Source organism: Coregonus lavaretus (assembly GCF_964263955.1).
Source record: "Coregonus lavaretus genome assembly, chromosome: 2".
Classification (NCBI taxonomy): Eukaryota; Metazoa; Chordata; class Actinopteri; order Salmoniformes; family Salmonidae; genus Coregonus; species Coregonus lavaretus.
In genome coordinates this window covers 29,770,149-29,787,670 of record NC_139989.1, presented here as the reverse complement: position 1 = coordinate 29,787,670, position 17,522 = coordinate 29,770,149, and the positions used below count along the sequence as shown (strand labels likewise).

Genomic DNA, 17,522 nt, shown 5'->3' with positions numbered 1-17,522 from the left:
ACAAATGTGGCCATCCTTTGCCTTTCACCTTTTCTCTAGTCATAGCAGTAAGCTCAATGTTTCTAGCTAGTACTACTGCCAAGCCTCATCAATGATGTCTGCTCTGCACTTTCTGCAAATACTAAACAAATGAAGCGCTTAACCAAATTGAAAGTAAAGCCTAATATTGAGCATACCAATGAAACCTTTATTTATTTTTTTACCTCTTTATGACCAATTGTAAAGTGAAAGACATTGATTTGATGATGCATCATGGTCAGGTTAATTATCTATTTTTGTGAGTGGTATCGTCCTCTGGGAAAGGTGGTGGTCAATATTTCCATCTTTCAGATGAGACCTCCAACTGAAGTTCTGTTCTGACTCTTTTAGGGCCAGTTTTCCAGAGCATTGCTGGACTTAAAAGCCCTTGACACCATTGATACCATATTTGCTTCAGTGTCCCTAGCTTGTTGGCTCCACTGCAACGCTTCCCTGTTCAAATAAAGGTGCATAAGAACATCTGCAATTGCATGTTCTCTAATTGCAGGACTGTCATGCTACAACCTTTTTATTGAGCTTTTCCTTCTGCAGGACAGGAAACAGTGATAAACAGGACTGACATGGGCCCAAATGTTTAAGATATAGCCTGCAAATTGTAATAAATATTTTGTACTATGTAGAAAAACACAATTGGAAATCAAAAACAGCAAGAGCTTGTGGGATATACCAACGCTGTCGGCTTTATCCCAGCAGTTAATATTACAATGACAATTGGTCATTTACTTAGATATAGATGAGCACTACTTAAATGTTGTTTGTTTGATAGATAGCGCAAAGATCTTAATCCAATAACCTTTCTTCAGTCAGAAGTGCAACAGTTTTAGCCAACCACAATCATAGCTGGACTTTAGGTGTAAGTGTGAACCAATGAGGACTCTTTATGCAAAACTGGGGGCTTTCGTTTGGGAGGTGCCTGCAACACGTATCCAATCACGAACCGTTTTTTGCGTCAAAGGGTGGGGGCTCAAATTTGTGCATTTTAATACCACTGTGCGTCTGCGTCAATGCCCACACGGAATTGAAATGGCGGAGACTGCGGACGGGATGGAGGTAAGCGCAGTGGTGTGATCGAGTCGTGGTTTAAGACATTTTAAACCACATATAATTTCTTTCTGTAGCTTAAAATGTAAGTATTTTCACATAGCTAAAGTAACTATATTTCTAATGTCATTGTAGGCCGCGGAGCCTGCTAGTTGGCTAGTTCAGAGAGTACACGCACTTCACTAGCAAAGCATCCATTTTAGCCAGGCACAATCTAACGTACACTGCAAGGCTCATTCATTTGTTGAATGAGCACAGCAAACTCTTACTGTGTATATGCGGTTGTCATGTAATTCTAGTTAGTGAATTATGAATGGATTTGGGAAATTGATTAGTAATGACAAGTATATGTTGTGTGATATAATCTTTATGAAAGCCATCGTTAGCTCGCGCTTCGGGGAGAGACCGCATGGGTGGTAGGTTAACAATGCTAACTAGTATTTCACAAGGCACATCTGGCACACTTTTCCGGCATTTGATTTAAATAGCCCAAGGTCCGTTTGAATCCATCAAATGCGTTTCAATAACTAAATACATTTAATATTTGTTAGCCATTGGTGTTAACTATAATATGTATTGCTAACGTTACCTAGTCGGCAGCCCGGCAGGAGCTATTCACCACTTTCTTAGCTACATAATTTAGGTATTTGTGGCCAGCCAATTCCTTTAATAAAGTTCTCATTTTAATTAGGGAAGCTCGCTAGTAACGTTATGTAGAGCGCGCCATTCGAGTAACTACTGGTTTCTACGTTTGTTTTCTGTCCCAAGTCAGTCAGTGAAGGCCTAAATCACCATGTGCTTTCGCTCTCACCCTTTGTGCTCGGAGAAAATAATGCTTCATGCACTGAACTTGGGGCTTAGCTACAACTACGTGAATTTAATACCACACACCCGTACTCGCAAATGTAAATAAGTCGTTGGCAGTATTGTCCTATGAACATAAACGTTTATACGTTTTGAGCAACTTAAAGTCATTAAGATTATATCTTCACACAAATGTCACATCTATTCAAGAAACTTTTTTTTAATCAGCACGTTCTGCCTGGCTGCAACTGGTTTGGATAGAGGACTATCATAGATGTCAAATGGTCATTGTTGCCAGTCTGGGGCTGGTTGTGACTGGTATCTCTTTTGGTGAGATTTCTCAGGGGGAGAGCTCGGCCAAGCCTGCAGCAGAAGACATGACTTCTAAGGACTATTACTTTGACTCATATGCCCACTTCGGTATCCACGAGGTAGGTATCTTCATTAAAATGTTTATTTGGTGAAAAAATTGATGCTACAACCAAAATGTTTAAAGACCCATGCCACACTGATATAAACAGAATTTTGGTCAGCACATCTGTGCCAAAATACAATGGGGCTAGTAATATAGGCTGTCGAGATGAGTGGTACATTGTCAAATGGTCAAGCATGTATACATCCCATTTGGAGTGACTCACCTCGGTCAGTGTTGCCTTGACACTAATCTTTCTCTTGGGTCCTGCTCTGTAGGAGATGCTGAAAGATGAGGTGCGCACCCTGACCTACCGGAACTCCATGTTCCACAACAAGCACCTGTTCAAGGACAAGGTAGTGTTGGATGTGGGCAGTGGGACTGGCATCCTCTGCATGTTCGCAGCTAAAGCTGGGGCCAAGAAAGTCATAGGAGTAAGTACCCCCACCTTGTTTGCAAACGGGGAAGAGACTCATACATGCACACCTCATTTACTGCCATGCACTGTCAATAGTCTGTAGTACTTTTAGAACTTGTGATGCAGCATCACCATTTTCTATGCTATGTGTGATATGTCCCCATTGTCATACCATATTGTGTAAGGCATACATGTTCCTAATCTGGCACAGATGTGAATGTTTTGCATCAAGACCTGTTTTACTTGCTTTATCATAATGAACAGAACACATAGAATGGCCATGAGTTCCCAGTAGACTTCAGTTGCCTTGATGGGAGCTCAAAAGGATACCATGGTTCTGGTTAGTTGTCATTACTTGAGACCCCCAAAGGCCTGCTCTCTAACCCCCGCATTTGTGTTTTCAGATTGAGTGCAGCAGTATCTCTGACTACGCTGTGAAGATTGTCAAGGCCAACAAAATGGACCACAGTAAGTCAGTCCTTTCCCCCTGCCACTTCAGTTTTCAGTCACCCCTATCCTTCACAATGGTTCAACCTGGCTTGAAGGAATGTTGTGGCTATTTAGTTGTAACTCATCCCTCTTTTCTCCCCATTCAGTTGTGACCATCATCAAGGGGAAGGTGGAGGAGGTGGACCTCCCTGTAGAGGGAGTGGACATCATCATCTCAGAGTGGATGGGCTACTGCCTCTTCTACGAGTCCATGCTGAACACTGTCATCTACGCCAGGGACAAGTGGCTGGTATGTTCCTGCCTGTATATTTAATTAGTACATTATGGAATAGACTTAAATGCTTGTTTGAATGTCTTAATTGCTGTCTTTCCCTATACTGAAATCTTCGGGGACAAGTGTCAGGTGTTAAACTCTGTTTGGCCATATACCAAGGCTTTTAGGAGGTTCAGTTCCTGACTTGCTGTGGAATTGACCATAAAATAAACCTCATTCCAGTGGGTCTTGCCAGTGCCAGGCTGGAGTGACTTATTGGGAACATTTCAGCTATAGCACTGGTGTGAACTCTAAGAAAATGTTTTTGCCTCACCTGTTGTCCTTACATAGTTAACTGCGTGTGCCGTAACAATATTCAGTCCGATCAAATTATGTATCTGTGAAGTGTATTGGATTAGTGTAAGACTTTTTGTCTGGAGTTGGCTTCCCTCTTTGGAGGCGCAGCACCCCGCGCAGACTGGCGCACACACCACCAGCAGTCATTGTGCCATGATTCCACACAGCTGCTACTAAACGTCAGGCCTTTGGATAGCCTGCTAATGTCATTCCCAAGTGTATTAACCCGCCATGCTCTTTTTCCCTCTCCCTTTCTGTCTCCTAGAAACCAGAGGGCCTGATTTTCCCAGACAGGGCTACCCTGTACGTCACAGCCATTGAGGACAGGCAGTACAAGGACTATAAAATCCACTGTGAGAATTCCTCTAAATTTTGGGGTAATGTAGTTGATGTAATTTGGCCAGCGTTGTACCCATGTTTTTGGTTGGAGAGGAGTTAGTCAGGGGACTTTTGTGTCAGGTTGGATTCTGTGATCAGATTCAGCTAACTCTCACGGTTGAGTCGGTCAAAGGAGCCAAAAGCATATTGTACTGTGCTTGTATTAAGATCACTTTATTGGTCAATTGCACACAAGGTCCAACTAAAATGTCGTTAAAATCGCTTTTAACCTAACCGCTCCGAAAAATACATGCATAGGTTTTGGAGAGGTGCGGGGGAATGCCACACTAGGTGCCCGGGGAGTTAAGTGCCTTGCTCAAGAGTGCAATGGCATCTAGGATTTGATACCAGCGACCCTCCGGGAATCGAACTGGCAACCCTCCAGTTGCTGGCTTGCCTCTAACCGCTAAGCTACCTGCCACCTCTAATAGTTAGCCATATCAACTCTGCTCTAGCTAACTAGTCTGGACTTTGAAGTGTGCACTTCTAGACCTAGCAAAGCGAACTACGTTCTTTGAAGGAAAATGAAAGACTAATGCCAACAATTTAATAGTTACTTTTTAAACTTGGCGTCTACCTATTTGTGGTGGTAACCCCCTATATCTTCTCTGTAACAGGGTGGGAGAACGTGTACGGCTTTGATATGTCCTGCATCAAGGAGGTGGCCATCAAGGAGCCCCTGGTGGACGTGGTGGACCCCAAACAGCTGGTCAGCAGCGCCTGCCTCATCAAAGTGAGTCAATCACACTCCGCAGCCACCCCCAATGCACACAGTTCCGTGACCCCCACTTGGAATGTGACCTTTTCTTGTTGGCACCACATCTCCAGTTCAAACAGAGGATTTTGCATTTCTTGTCATCTGTCTCACGTTGTCCACCCCCCCTCTACATTGTCCCCAGGAGGTGGACATCTACACGGTGAAGATCGACGACCTGTCCTTCACCTCGCCCTTCTGCCTGCAGGTGAAGAGGAATGACTACATCCACGCCCTCGTCACCTACTTCAACATCGAGTTCACGCGCTGTCACAAGAGGACAGGCTTCTCCACCAGTAAGTCTTTATGCTCCACCCGTAAACCTTCTGCACTACAATAATAGATATGTTCAAATAAATATGTTCACTGAATCCTTATAAATTAAGTCTATGGTAAATGACAGCACAAGTAATCTTCAATAATTGAGAGAATACATTTTCTATCTAGAATTTAAGGGATTTTTAAAAAAATCTGTTACGAGAAGTCATATTAAACCTGCCCCGTTTCTCCTCTCCCCAGGTCCAGAGTCCCCCTACACCCACTGGAAGCAGACGGTATTCTACCTGGACGACTATCTGACTGTGAAGACTGGAGAGGAGATTTTTGGGAACATCAACATGAAGCCCAATGTCAAAAACAACGTAAGAAAGAGGGAAAAACCTCCCAGTCTGATAAGTTTATTGGGATACCTTTTTAAGTGTCCAAGCCCACCCTTTTTTACCTTCTGTTGGTTTGAGTGTCTTGTAAGTCTGGTTGTTTACCCCTCCTTTTTTGAACTAGAAATGATTACTGCCATCTGTTCTGTCCCATGGTGTTCTGTGGTTTTTAAAGCTGTGTTTATCCAATGTCCACTCTTTTAATCTGTTTCTGTGTCTGTTTTGCTTTCAGAGAGACCTGGACTTCACCGTTGACATAGACTTCAAGGGTCAGCTCTGTGAGGTGTCCAAGACCTCAGAGTACAGAATGCGTTAGGTGCCCCCTTCTCCCATACCCCATTGTGTGTTTGTGAAAGGGGGAGTGCTGAAGGAAGATCAGGGGTCAGTGTGTCTGTATGATCACTTAATTATCATCCTCCAGAACTTGACTGGTACTCCTAAGCAATGTTTGAAATATTCTGTCTTGCTTTCTTGTAACGTTTGATCAGATGTTCTGAGGTTTAAAACAACCAAAGGAACAATGGAAAGGCATGGCGACTCATTGTGCAATAGTCACTGAAATAGTGTTTGTTTTTACATGTGCTTATGTCTTTACGTTCAGCTCATTATCTTAGCCTGTGCTTAAACTCAACGCGTGCGCGCACACTGACCCCCTCACCTGCCTGTACATAGTGTTATTGTTCAGTCACTTTGGCCTCTGTTGTACATTCACGGATCTTGTTGACATGTCAGAACCCCCCCCCCCCCCCCCCCTTCCCGTTTTCATAAGAGGCGCCTCCTGTGACGGGTTTCTGTCCCCCCCCCCCCCCCCCCCCAGCCAATTACTGGGGGGGGGGGGGGGGATGCAAGTCAGCCATTGGTGTATTTACAAATTCCGAATGAGAGTAATTGGAGGAAATCCTCTCCAGGCTATAAAAAGCAGTTGCAGCTGTGATGAAATCTGACTACCATTACGTGGAGCTTGCCTCAAGACGAGCTGAATGGTCCCATGGATCATCATGTCTGATTTGGATGGATATCTCTGTACTGATGACCTCCCCTTGCACGAGACTGACCGTAAGCAGTTTGTTCTCATCCAGCAGGTGGGGGTGATGTAGTCTAACCATGGATCAGTTATCATTTCCCCATTCAGATCGGTCTTTGCTGAACCTGTTCCCTGTTCTAGCAATCAGAATTCATAAGAGCCCCCTACTAAGAAAAGCAAATGTGTTTTTAGAGGTTTTGATTGGAGGAGTTTAGCCCAGTGTACCTTAGGGCTAGACCTGGTGATGGATGGTTTATTGGGACCACATCAAAGCGTCCACTCTTCCCAGTGTTGGACTAAAGGAGATCCCTCTACCCTGTTGTCGTCACCGCCTGGATTCAGTAGCATTGGTTTAGCTGATCCCAGGGCCCCTTGTTTGCTGGATTATCTGTCTGGTTTGCCCTCTAGCGCAAAGTGCAGCACTTAAATCTGAAACAAATGTGTGCTGGTTTGGCCAGACCGCCAGCCAGAAGGGGCAGATGTCGACCTGATTGGTTATCACACGTGTGGGCTATGCAGGGTGGAGATTGGTCAGACTGGATTGATTCATGTTATGCTTTTTTTTGTCCTTGCTGGTTTATGCATCACACATTTTTTTTATTTATCTTTTTAAAAAATAAAGTGAAACTGGAAAATATCATTTCTGTTCAGATGATAAAATTGCCATGGGCTGAAATCATGTCTTTATGGCAATTGGAATACAGTTGTCTCTGAAGAAACATTTCATAAATAGTGTCAATGTGTATTGGACACATGGCCAGTGTTGCTTAAATCTGTCAGGATTTGTATACTCATTGATTAAACTACTTGGTTTATCTGAGTCCATTTGTCATCAAAACAGTGGTGACTGTTATTGTATGAAAATAATCTGTTTAGGTTTGTGTTAATGACATGCAAAAGTCTTTAAGCAGTGGATGTCTCAACAGAATCTGCTATACTAAACAAATCTAAATGCAACAATTTCAAAGATTTTACTGAGTTACAGTTCATAGGAGGAAATCAGTCAATTGAAATAAATTCATTGGGCCCTAATCTATGGATTTCACATGACTGGGCAGGGGTGCAGCCATGGGTGGGCCTGGGAATGCACAGACCCACCCACTGGGGAGTTAGGCCCAGCCAATCAGAATGAGTTTTTCCCCACAAAAGGGCTTTATTACAGACAAATAATCCTCAGCACCCCTCCAGATGATCCCGCAGGTGAAGAAGCCGGATGTGGAGTTCCTGGGCTGGCGTGACGCTGGTTTGATTTACTGCCAAATTATCTAAAATGACATTGGGGGTGGTTTATGGTAGAGAAATTAACGTTAAAATCTCTGGCAACAGGTCTGGTGGACATTCCTGCATGCAAATTGCACACTCCTTCATCTTGAGACATCTGTGGCATTGTATTGTGACATTTTAGAGTGGCCTTTTATTGTCCCCAGCACAAGGTGCACCTATGTAATGATCAGTGGCAATTTTAGCATGTAAATCTGGGTGGGGCAAACTCAAACCACATTTAAAAAAAAAATGCATGCCAGCAAAGCCAATAAACAATACATTAATTGCAATATAATGGTGACGAAAGGTGCCCACAAACTGTTAGGGCCTACATAAAGCTGTCCCAACAGCAGAGCTTTCTTTTCAGCACCATGGAGTGAATCCTTACCACCGCTTCACCTGGCTATCGGCAGAGCCTTGTCTGGCAGTGAAACCGTTAATTCAGCCTCATCTACTGCCTTTAAAAAAAAAAACTGCTGCTATGGCTGACTTGCTTGTGGATTTGTGTAAGTCGATAAGAACCGCATTCTCGTTCAATAATAACAAATGGCAAAATGAGTTTTGAACCATACACAAATATTGGGTCGGTGCACAATTGGCCCAGCGTCGTCCAGGGTAGGGGAGGGAATGGCCGGCAGGAATGTAGCTCAGTTGGTAGAGCATGGCGTTTGCAACGCCAGGGTTGTGGGTTCGATTCCCACGGGGGGCCCGTATGAAAAAATATAATGTATGCACTCACTAACTGTAAGTCGCTCTGGATAAGAGCGTCTGCTAAATGACTAAAATGTAAATGTAAATTCAATGTTTATTCATATCATTAACACTTAGCTCAAAGTATGTGCAAGCGAACGAGGTAGGCCTATTCATTCAGCTCTTTCAAAATGGACACCGGCAGAAATTCAGATGTTAGTTCTGATAAATTCAGCGAGTTGTTGAGGCCTTAACTTTACTCTTTCAAGTTACCACACAGAGAGAAAGACTTACATAGCTTACAATTTGAAGTATTTTATTAGGCCAATGTTGTCTAAAAAGGAAGGAAAATACAAAACATGAAGATCCACTTTTATATAAAATATACCAACAAACAAACCAACGGTCGCAATATCAACTGGAATTACGTGGGTCTATTCATGAACTTTTTGTTGAAAACAAATATTTTAATGGGAAGACTCACTGGCAAACATGGTTACAGACCAAACAACATTATATAGTATCCCCTCCTTGTGAAGAAAAGCACATGAGCTAATTATAACACACAAAGTAAGCAAAACAATTAAATCATTCCAACATTGCCTAAAATGATTAATAAGATACTGTAATGACCCGGGCTGGGTCATAAAGGAAAAAGAGACGGACACCAGGTGTGCAGGGCAGAACACGGGTTTATTCCTAAACTGGGCTATTGTTCAGGCCACAGCCCACGCCGCTAAATTCCGAATGTCCACAAATACACAATGGCAAGTTAAGGGGCAGACTCATAGGAGCAGATCAGTATCCCGAATAGAAAAAGAGAGAGATGAGACAGTAAACCCTATTTATTTTTTGTCATTTAGCAGACGCTCTTATCCAGAGCGACTTACAGGAGCAATTAGGGTTAAGTGCCTTGCTCAAGGGCACATTGACAGATTTTTCACCTAGTCGGCTCGGGGATTAGAACCAGCGACCTTTCGGTTACTGCCACAACGCTCTTAACCACTAAGCTACCTTATGCATTTCAAAACCTCGCGGGATTACCCATCATACCCCTGTAGTATCTGAACAGTTTATAATTTTGGCTGACGTTTGCAAATGGTGTGTTAGAGGAACTTTACTCTGCTTTGCTGAAACATCTGGAAAGCATTACTACAGGGGCCCCTTGGAATAGAGGACATTTGGAGATGTGGAGGTCAGGGATTGGTCTATCAAATACCACCCATATTATGTTACATAGGAGAAATACCATGGTTGGAACAAAGGACGGGGAGAATAATCAGATTTGAGATTGGGTTAGTTATTCTCCAGATTCTGCAGAAATCTGTAAATTGATGCTGGAACCTTTGATATAATAAACCTTTATAATCAAAAAAGGGGGGGGGGGGGGGGGATTTGCATCGATCTATATCTCTTCCTATTTCTTCTGTGCTAGTCATTGTAGGATAAAATCCTCTTGAACATGAAGCACCTTTAATCTCCAAATCTTCATCGCTGTCTCCATCTTCACTTTCATCAGAACTCAAATCTCTTGTATCTTTCTTCTTCCAACTTCCATCACCCCTTCTTTCCGCTCTGGCCAACCTCTGTCTGATCACAGGGTCATATCCACCCATGATCTCTTCTGAATCACTCTGATCATCATCATCATCAAATTCCATCCTCCTGAACCTCACTTTACCCTTAGTTTCCAGACATGTCGTTTTCTTCTTACTTTTGGAGTTTGGATTCATCTTTATGGTCGTTTCTGCTTGTCCTCTCTCTATTATTCGTTCATCTTCATCTCTGATGCAATACTCACCCTCCTGAATGATCACTGGAAGCTGAGGATAGACGTCCTTAAACTCTACTTCTTCCTCGTAAGGTGGGGGTCTTTTTGTTGAATCCTTATGTGAGAAAGGTGTATTGACTTCTGCCATTCGTTTTTCTGTTATCTTCGCCTCTGCCATTTTCTCTATACCTCTGTCTCTTTTATCTTTTGTATCTTTTATCAGTTTTTGTCCCTCATTTTCAAACAACTTAAGAACCCCCAGCTCTCTTTGTCTCTTTTCTTTACGTTGTTCCCCTTTTTCCACCTTCTTTTGATCTGCCTTATACATCGACACAAGCACTTTCATTATCGACACAAGCACTTTCATTATCTTGATTACGTCTGGGTTAAGAGTCCCTTCCACTGGCCATGGTTGTTCAATGTCAGGCCAACGTTTATTCCATTTTCCAGATAACCTTGCAATACCATTAACTAGAGGATTACTATTTTGTACTACATCAACAGGAGTAATTACTTTCATAGTTTTGATGTCCTTTTTCCCCATTGTAACAACTCTTTTATATTCCTTTATTGTGAATTATTCCTTTATTTTATTAATATTTATTTTAAACTAATTAATTTGTAAACCAAAAAATACTTTAAGCTTTTTATTTTTTATTTTTTTATTATTATTATAATTTATTTATTTATTAATTACGTTTTTTTTTTATTCTACCAAATTATTGATTAGTGGCAATCTTACCACATCCGATCAGGAAAAGTAAAGGAAACTAGTCAACTTCAGAGCAATCAAAAAATAAAGACCTGTAATCCAGTAACACTACAGCACCCACAAACCAATTGCTTAATAAGCACCCAAATCACCTTAATTTTACAGAATAATCTCAGTGCTGGATTTCCAACACAACTCTAATCAAAACAAGTCATGCACAAAAAACCCTAATGTGCAATTCTCAATTACATCAATTGATCAGTCTGTTGCCAAGTCCCTGCCAAATGGTCACAACATGAAATATTCTATGCATACACAATGTATCTATTATATCCTGTAAGGAAAGTAAGTTTGTGGATAGAACAGTACTGGCCTTAATTGGACTGGATCCGGGGCAGCACACGCTGTCGCGTGACGCACTGGTCAGCACCTCCTCTCTCTCTGTCTCCTCCTTCTCGTTTCTCACATCACAGGAGAACAAAAGAAACAGACAAGAATTTAGTATTTTATGCACTCACTGGGTTATTTCAACCATACAATACCCTTTTAGACATACCTATGTTCACATTCGCGCTAAGAAATAAGCAAACAGCTTAACTCAGGAATATTATAAATAGCGCAATAATATTTTCTTTTCTTTCTTTCTTTATTTACTTTTAATCCGTCAACATAACTCTCATTTATAAATTCAATGGATCTCAATCAAATAGTTTCATAATTAAGCAACAGCCACATAACAAACAGAATACTTTATCCGTGTGTACTCAAAGTCTCCCCCTTTCTTTTTTCAGCTCTAAGTCTGCGTGTCACAGCAGCTCAGTGCAGGCAGGGGAGTGGCACACTCACTCCGCGCAACTCTAAATTCCTAAAATCCCACACATGCGCAGCTCATTCACCAGTGCGATTTCAGGGTGAGAGGAGCTCCCGCAAGCAACTTTCTCCAAGTCAAACAGCAGACAGACCAGCTGTCCCTCTGTTTTTTCCAACACAGACAAACAGTAACACTGAACAAAACGCACAAACCAACACAAAACATAGAACAACAATCCTACTTTGAAGTTTCTTAACTTTATTATCTTCACTTATTCTACTCTTAATCTGTAGAGTTATACTTATTTTATAAATCCTCTCTATGCAATCATAACATCCTCCCGGGGGCTCATAGATTATTTTCTTATTCATTACAAATACTCTCTTTTATACAATTATAACGTCCTCCCGGGGGCTCATAGATTATTTTCTTATCCATTACAAATCTTCTCTTATACAATCATAACGTCCTCCCGGGGGCTCATATATTTTTAACACTTTTAAAAACGAATCCTCTCTATACAGTCATAACGTCCTCCCGGGGATTCATATATTTTTAACAATTTTGGAAACGTTCTCTCAAATGGAGACTCATAAGGTTTTAACCGTAATTAACATATTTCCTTACAAAAAACTAAAACCCCTGTTCTCAACCAAAACATATATATGTACAGTGGGGAGAACAAGTATTTGATACACTGCCGATTTTGCAGGTTTTCCTACTTACAAAGCATGTAGAGGTCTGTAATTTTTATCATAGTTACACTTCAACTGTGAGAGACAGAATCTAAAACAAAAATCCAGAAAATCACATTGTATGATTTTTAAGTAATTAATTTGCATTTTATTGCATGACATAAGTATTTGATACATCAGAAAAGCAGAACTTAATATTTGGTACAGAAACCTTTGTTTGCAATTACAGAGATCATACGTTTCCTGTAGGTCTTGACCAGGTTTGCACACACTGCAGCAGGGATTTTGGCCCACTCCTCCATACAGACCTTCTCCAGATCCTTCAGGTTTCGGGACTGTCGCTGGGCAATACAGACTTTCAGCTCCCTCCAAAGATGTTCTATTGGGTTCAGGTCTGGAGACTGGCTAGGCCACTCCAGGACCTTGAGATGCTTCTTACGGAGCCACTCCATAGTTGCCCTGGCTGTGTGTTTCGGGTCGTTGTCATGCTGGAAGACCCAGCCACGACCCATCTTCAATGCTCTTACTGAGGGAAGGAGGTTGTTGGCCAAGATCTCGCGATACATGGCCCCATCCATCCTCCCCTCAATACGGTGCAGTCGTCCTGTCCCCTTTGCAGAAAAGCATCCCCAAAGAATGATGTTTCCACCTCCATGCTTCATGGTTGGGATGGTGTTCTTGGGGTTGTACTCATCCTTCTTCTTCCTCCAAACACGGCGAGTGGAGTTTAGACCAAAAAGCTCTATTTTTGTCTCATCAGACCACATGACCTTCTCCCATTCCTCCTCTGGATCATCCAGATGGTCATTGGCAAACTTCAGACGGGCCTGGACGTGCGCTGGCTTGAGCAGGGGGACCTTGCGTGCACTGCAGGATTTTAATCCATGACGGCGTAGTGTGTTACTAATGGTTTTCTTTGAGACTGTGGTCCCAGCTCTCTTCAGGTCATTGACCAGGTCCTGCCGTGTAGTTCTGGGCTGATCCCTCACCTTCCTCATGATCATTGATGCCCCACGAGGTGAGATCTTGCATGGAGCCCCAGACCGAGGGTGATTGACCGTCATCTTGAACTTCTTCCATTTTCTAATAATTGTGCCAACAGTTGTTGCCTTCTCACCAATTTGCTTGCCTATTGTCCTGTAGCCCATCCTAGCCTTGTGCAGGTCTACAATTTTATACCTAATGTCCTTACACAGCTCTCTGGTCTTGGCCATTGTGGAGAGGTTGGAGTCTGTTTGATTGAGTGTGTGGACAGGTGTCTTTTATACAGGTAACGAGTTCAAACAGGTGCAGTTAATACAGGTAATGAGTGGAGAACAGGAGGGCTTCTTAAAGAAAATCTAACAGGTCTGTGAGAGCCGGAATTCTTACTGGTTGGTAGGTGATCAAATACTTATGTCATGCAATAAAATGCAAATTAATTACTTAAAAATCATACAATGTGATTTTCTGGATTTTTGTTTTAGATTCCGTCTCTCACAGTTGAAGTGTACCTATGATAAAAATGACAGACCTCTACATGCTTTGTAAGTAGGAAAACCTGCAAAATCGGCAGTGTATCAAATACTTGTTCTCCCCACTGTATATATCTCTAACATAAATCTTATCATAGCATGAGTCGACACACAGCTGGAACACAGCAGAGACCTCCCCATTTCCACACACGCATAGGCTCTCTTTCTCTCACACACACACAATCAATAATCAAACAAGAATGCATCCGTTCATACAATACTCTAAAGCATGCTTCCGTCACTCCTTTTTTCCTTTATATTCCTTCCTAAATTTCTGCTACGTTGAGTTGCAGATATTCAATGAGAAGCTACATCGGACATATACCTAGTCAACTATATACCGAGAGGTAACATACAATTGAATATATATTCTACAATCTCAGTTTCCAGAACTGACCTAGAGTCAACCTAGTGACTTTCCTAGGATTTGCGGCCCATCTTAATGATCACCTCATTTGAGGGCTTCCGTAGATCAGCGACGTCCTAACAGTATACATTTTTCCTTATTTCCTTGCCTTATTCCTTCATTTTATTCCTGGACACTCCTTTAATTGTATTCAAGCCAAATATCCCTGTGCCCAGTGTTATCAATTCCTATAGACACTCCCCCCTGTTAGCGTTGTTTTCAACGCAAACAAATTTAGAAATTTAGAACGGATTGTCATCCTACAGCAAATAACAGCAAGGCGCACACACAAGTTCTTTAACGGTACATCCCCCAACGCACACACAGCACACGAACTGACCAGCGCCCAAAGTTGTGAGAAAGCTCACCTTATCTGCCGACCTCTGTAGCGGGAGTCAGCTCGCAGCCCATGATGAAACGTTGAACAGACGCAACACGTCCCAAAATCCTCGTCGCCAATTCATGTGGTGTCGAGACAACGATGCTGATATGCTGTGTAGACAAGGAATCCGCTGACACTGTACTTGATTATAAAGTTTTATTATATCAAAGGTTCCAGCATCAATTTACAGATTTCTGCAGAATCTGGAGAATAACTAACCCAATCTCAAATCTGATTATTCTCCCCGTCCTTTGTTCCAACCATGGTATTTCTCCTATGTAACATAATATGGGTGGTTTTTGATAGACCAATCCCTGACCTCCACATCTCCAAATGTCCTCTATTCCAAGGGGCCCCTGTAGTAATGCTTTCCAGATGTTTCAGCAAAGCAGAGTAAAGTTCCTCTAACACACCATTTGCAAACGTCAGCCAAAATTATAAACTGTTCAGATACTACACCCCCCCCCCAACCTTTCCGTCTGTCCTGGCATATTTAATCCCTGCTAGCACCCATGAGACAATAACACACCCACGAACACAGAACACAATACCGGGTCATTACAATACTAATGAGATAGACCTACAGTATACAGTTGAAGTCGGAAGTTTCACAATTCACAATGTATCACAATTCCAGTGGGTCAGAAGTTTACATACACTAACTTGACTGTGCCTTTAAACAGCTTGGAAAATTCCAGAAAATTATGTCATGGCTTTAGAAGCTTCTGATAGGCTAATTGACATAATTTGAGTCAATTGGAGGTGTACCTGTGGATGTATTTCAAGGCCTACCTTCAAACTCAGTGCCTCTTTGCTTGACATCATGGGAAAATCAAAAGAAATCAGCCAAGACCTCAGAAAAACGCCTGAAGGTACCACGTTCATCTGTACAAACAATAGTACGCAAGTATAAATGTCACGCCCTGACATAGAGATCTCTAGTTGGTTTGGTCAGGGTGTGAATATGTGTAGATCTATGTTATCTATTTCTATGTTGGCCGGGTGTGGTTCCCAATCAGAGGCAGCTGTCGATCGTTGTCTCTGATTGGGGATCATACTTAGGTAGCCATTTTGCCTACCTATGTTGTGGGATCTTGTTTCAGTTTGGCATGTTGGATGTTTAGCCTTTTGAACTTCACGTTCTGTTGGATTTTGTTATTTTGTCGGTGTTTAATATAATAAACGACTATGTACGCATACCACGCTGCACCTTGGTTCGATCCTTTATACAACGAACGTGACAATAAACACCATGGGACCGTGCAGCCGTCATACCGCTCAGGAAGAATACGCGTTCTGTCTCCTAGAGAAGAACGTACTTTGGTGCGAAAAGTGCAAATCATTCCCAGAACAACAGCAAAGGACCTTGTGAAGAAGCTGGAGGAAACAGGTACATAAGTATCTATATCCACAGTAAAACTAGTCCTATATCGACATAACCTGAAAGGCCGCTCAGCAAGGAAGAAGCCACTGCTCCAAAACCGCCATAAAAAAGCCAGACTACGGTTTGCAACTGCACATGGGGACAAAGATCGTACTTTTTGGAGAAATGTCCTCTGGTCTGATTAAACAAAAATAGAACTGTTTGGCCATAATGACCATCGTTATGTTTGGAGGAAAAAGGGGGTTGCTTGCAAGCCGAAAAACACCATCCCAACCGTGAAGCACGGGGGTGGCAGCATCATGAGGTGGGGGTGCTTTGCTGCAGGAGGGGCTGGTGCACTTCACAAAATAGATGGCATCATGAGGAAGGAAAATTATGTGGATATATTGAAGCAACATCTCAAGACATCAGTCAGGAAGTTAAAGCTTGGTCGCAAATGAGTCTTCCAAATGGACAATGACCCCAAGCATACTTCCAAAGTTGTGGCAAAATGGCTTAAGGACAACAAAGTCAAGGTATTGGAGTGGCCATCACAAAGCCCTGACCTCAATCCTATAGAAAATGTGTGGGCAGAACTGAAAAAGCGTGTGTGAGCAAGGAGGCCTATAAAAACCTGACTCAGTTACACCAGCTCTGTCAGGAGGAATGGGCCAAAATTCACCCAACTTATTGTGGGAAGCTTGTGGAAGGCTACCCGAAACGTTTGACCCAAGTGAAACAATTTAAAGGCAATGCTACCAAATACTAATTGAGTGTATGTAAACTTCTGACCCACTGGGAATGTGATGAAATAAATAATAGCTGGAATAAATCATTCTCTCTACTATTATTCTGACATTTCACATTCTTAAAATAAAGTGGTGATCCTAACTGACCTAAAACAGGGACTTTTTACTAGGATTAAATGTCAGGAATTGTGAAAAACTGAGTTTACATACACCTTAGCGAAATACATTTAAACTTCTGACTTCAACTGTATAAGCAATAGGCCTATATCAACTGAGATGTAGAACTATGGCATAAGGGAACGATTAGCGGATAAGTGGCAATCCGTAATTTCGATTAAGACATTAATGAGCGAGCTAAGACGGACATAGTCAATATAACTATTTATTCAGCACTTTTGAAATGTACAGCGACAGAATTCAGAACATGGGCTGTTCTTACAGTATTCTCCCTGTACACCAAGTCAGAACCGTAGGATAAATAAAGGGGGCATATAACCAGACAATGAAAGTTCTTACAATATTCTATGATGACATTTCTCTAAACAGGCTATAGGCTACATGTGCACCACCAAGTCAGAAC

General features: G+C 42.1%; 1 protein-coding gene across 4 annotated transcripts; it reads left to right on the top strand.

Annotated features, from left to right (window-relative positions):
• The first annotated feature begins 1,044 nt into the window (after positions 1-1,044).
• Positions 1,045-7,401, top strand: LOC311149169 (protein arginine N-methyltransferase 1). 4 transcript variants are annotated; one of them, XM_084186252.1, is made up of 10 exons: positions 1,045-1,089; positions 2,229-2,315; positions 2,575-2,730; positions 3,119-3,182; positions 3,311-3,453; positions 4,040-4,127; positions 4,770-4,885; positions 5,052-5,202; positions 5,426-5,547; positions 5,795-7,401. In XM_084186252.1, exons 1-10 carry the CDS (start codon positions 1,063-1,065, stop codon positions 5,876-5,878), a joined length of 1,038 nt encoding a protein of 345 aa, XP_084042378.1. In that variant the 5' UTR covers positions 1,045-1,062; the 3' UTR covers positions 5,879-7,401. The 4 variants fall into 4 exon arrangements, with proteins under 4 accessions (XP_084042378.1, XP_084042376.1, XP_084042377.1 ...); XM_084186250.1 differs by having other exon boundaries at positions 4,040-4,151; XM_084186251.1 differs by having other exon boundaries at positions 2,220-2,315.
• The last annotated feature ends 10,121 nt before the right edge of the window (positions 7,402-17,522 follow it).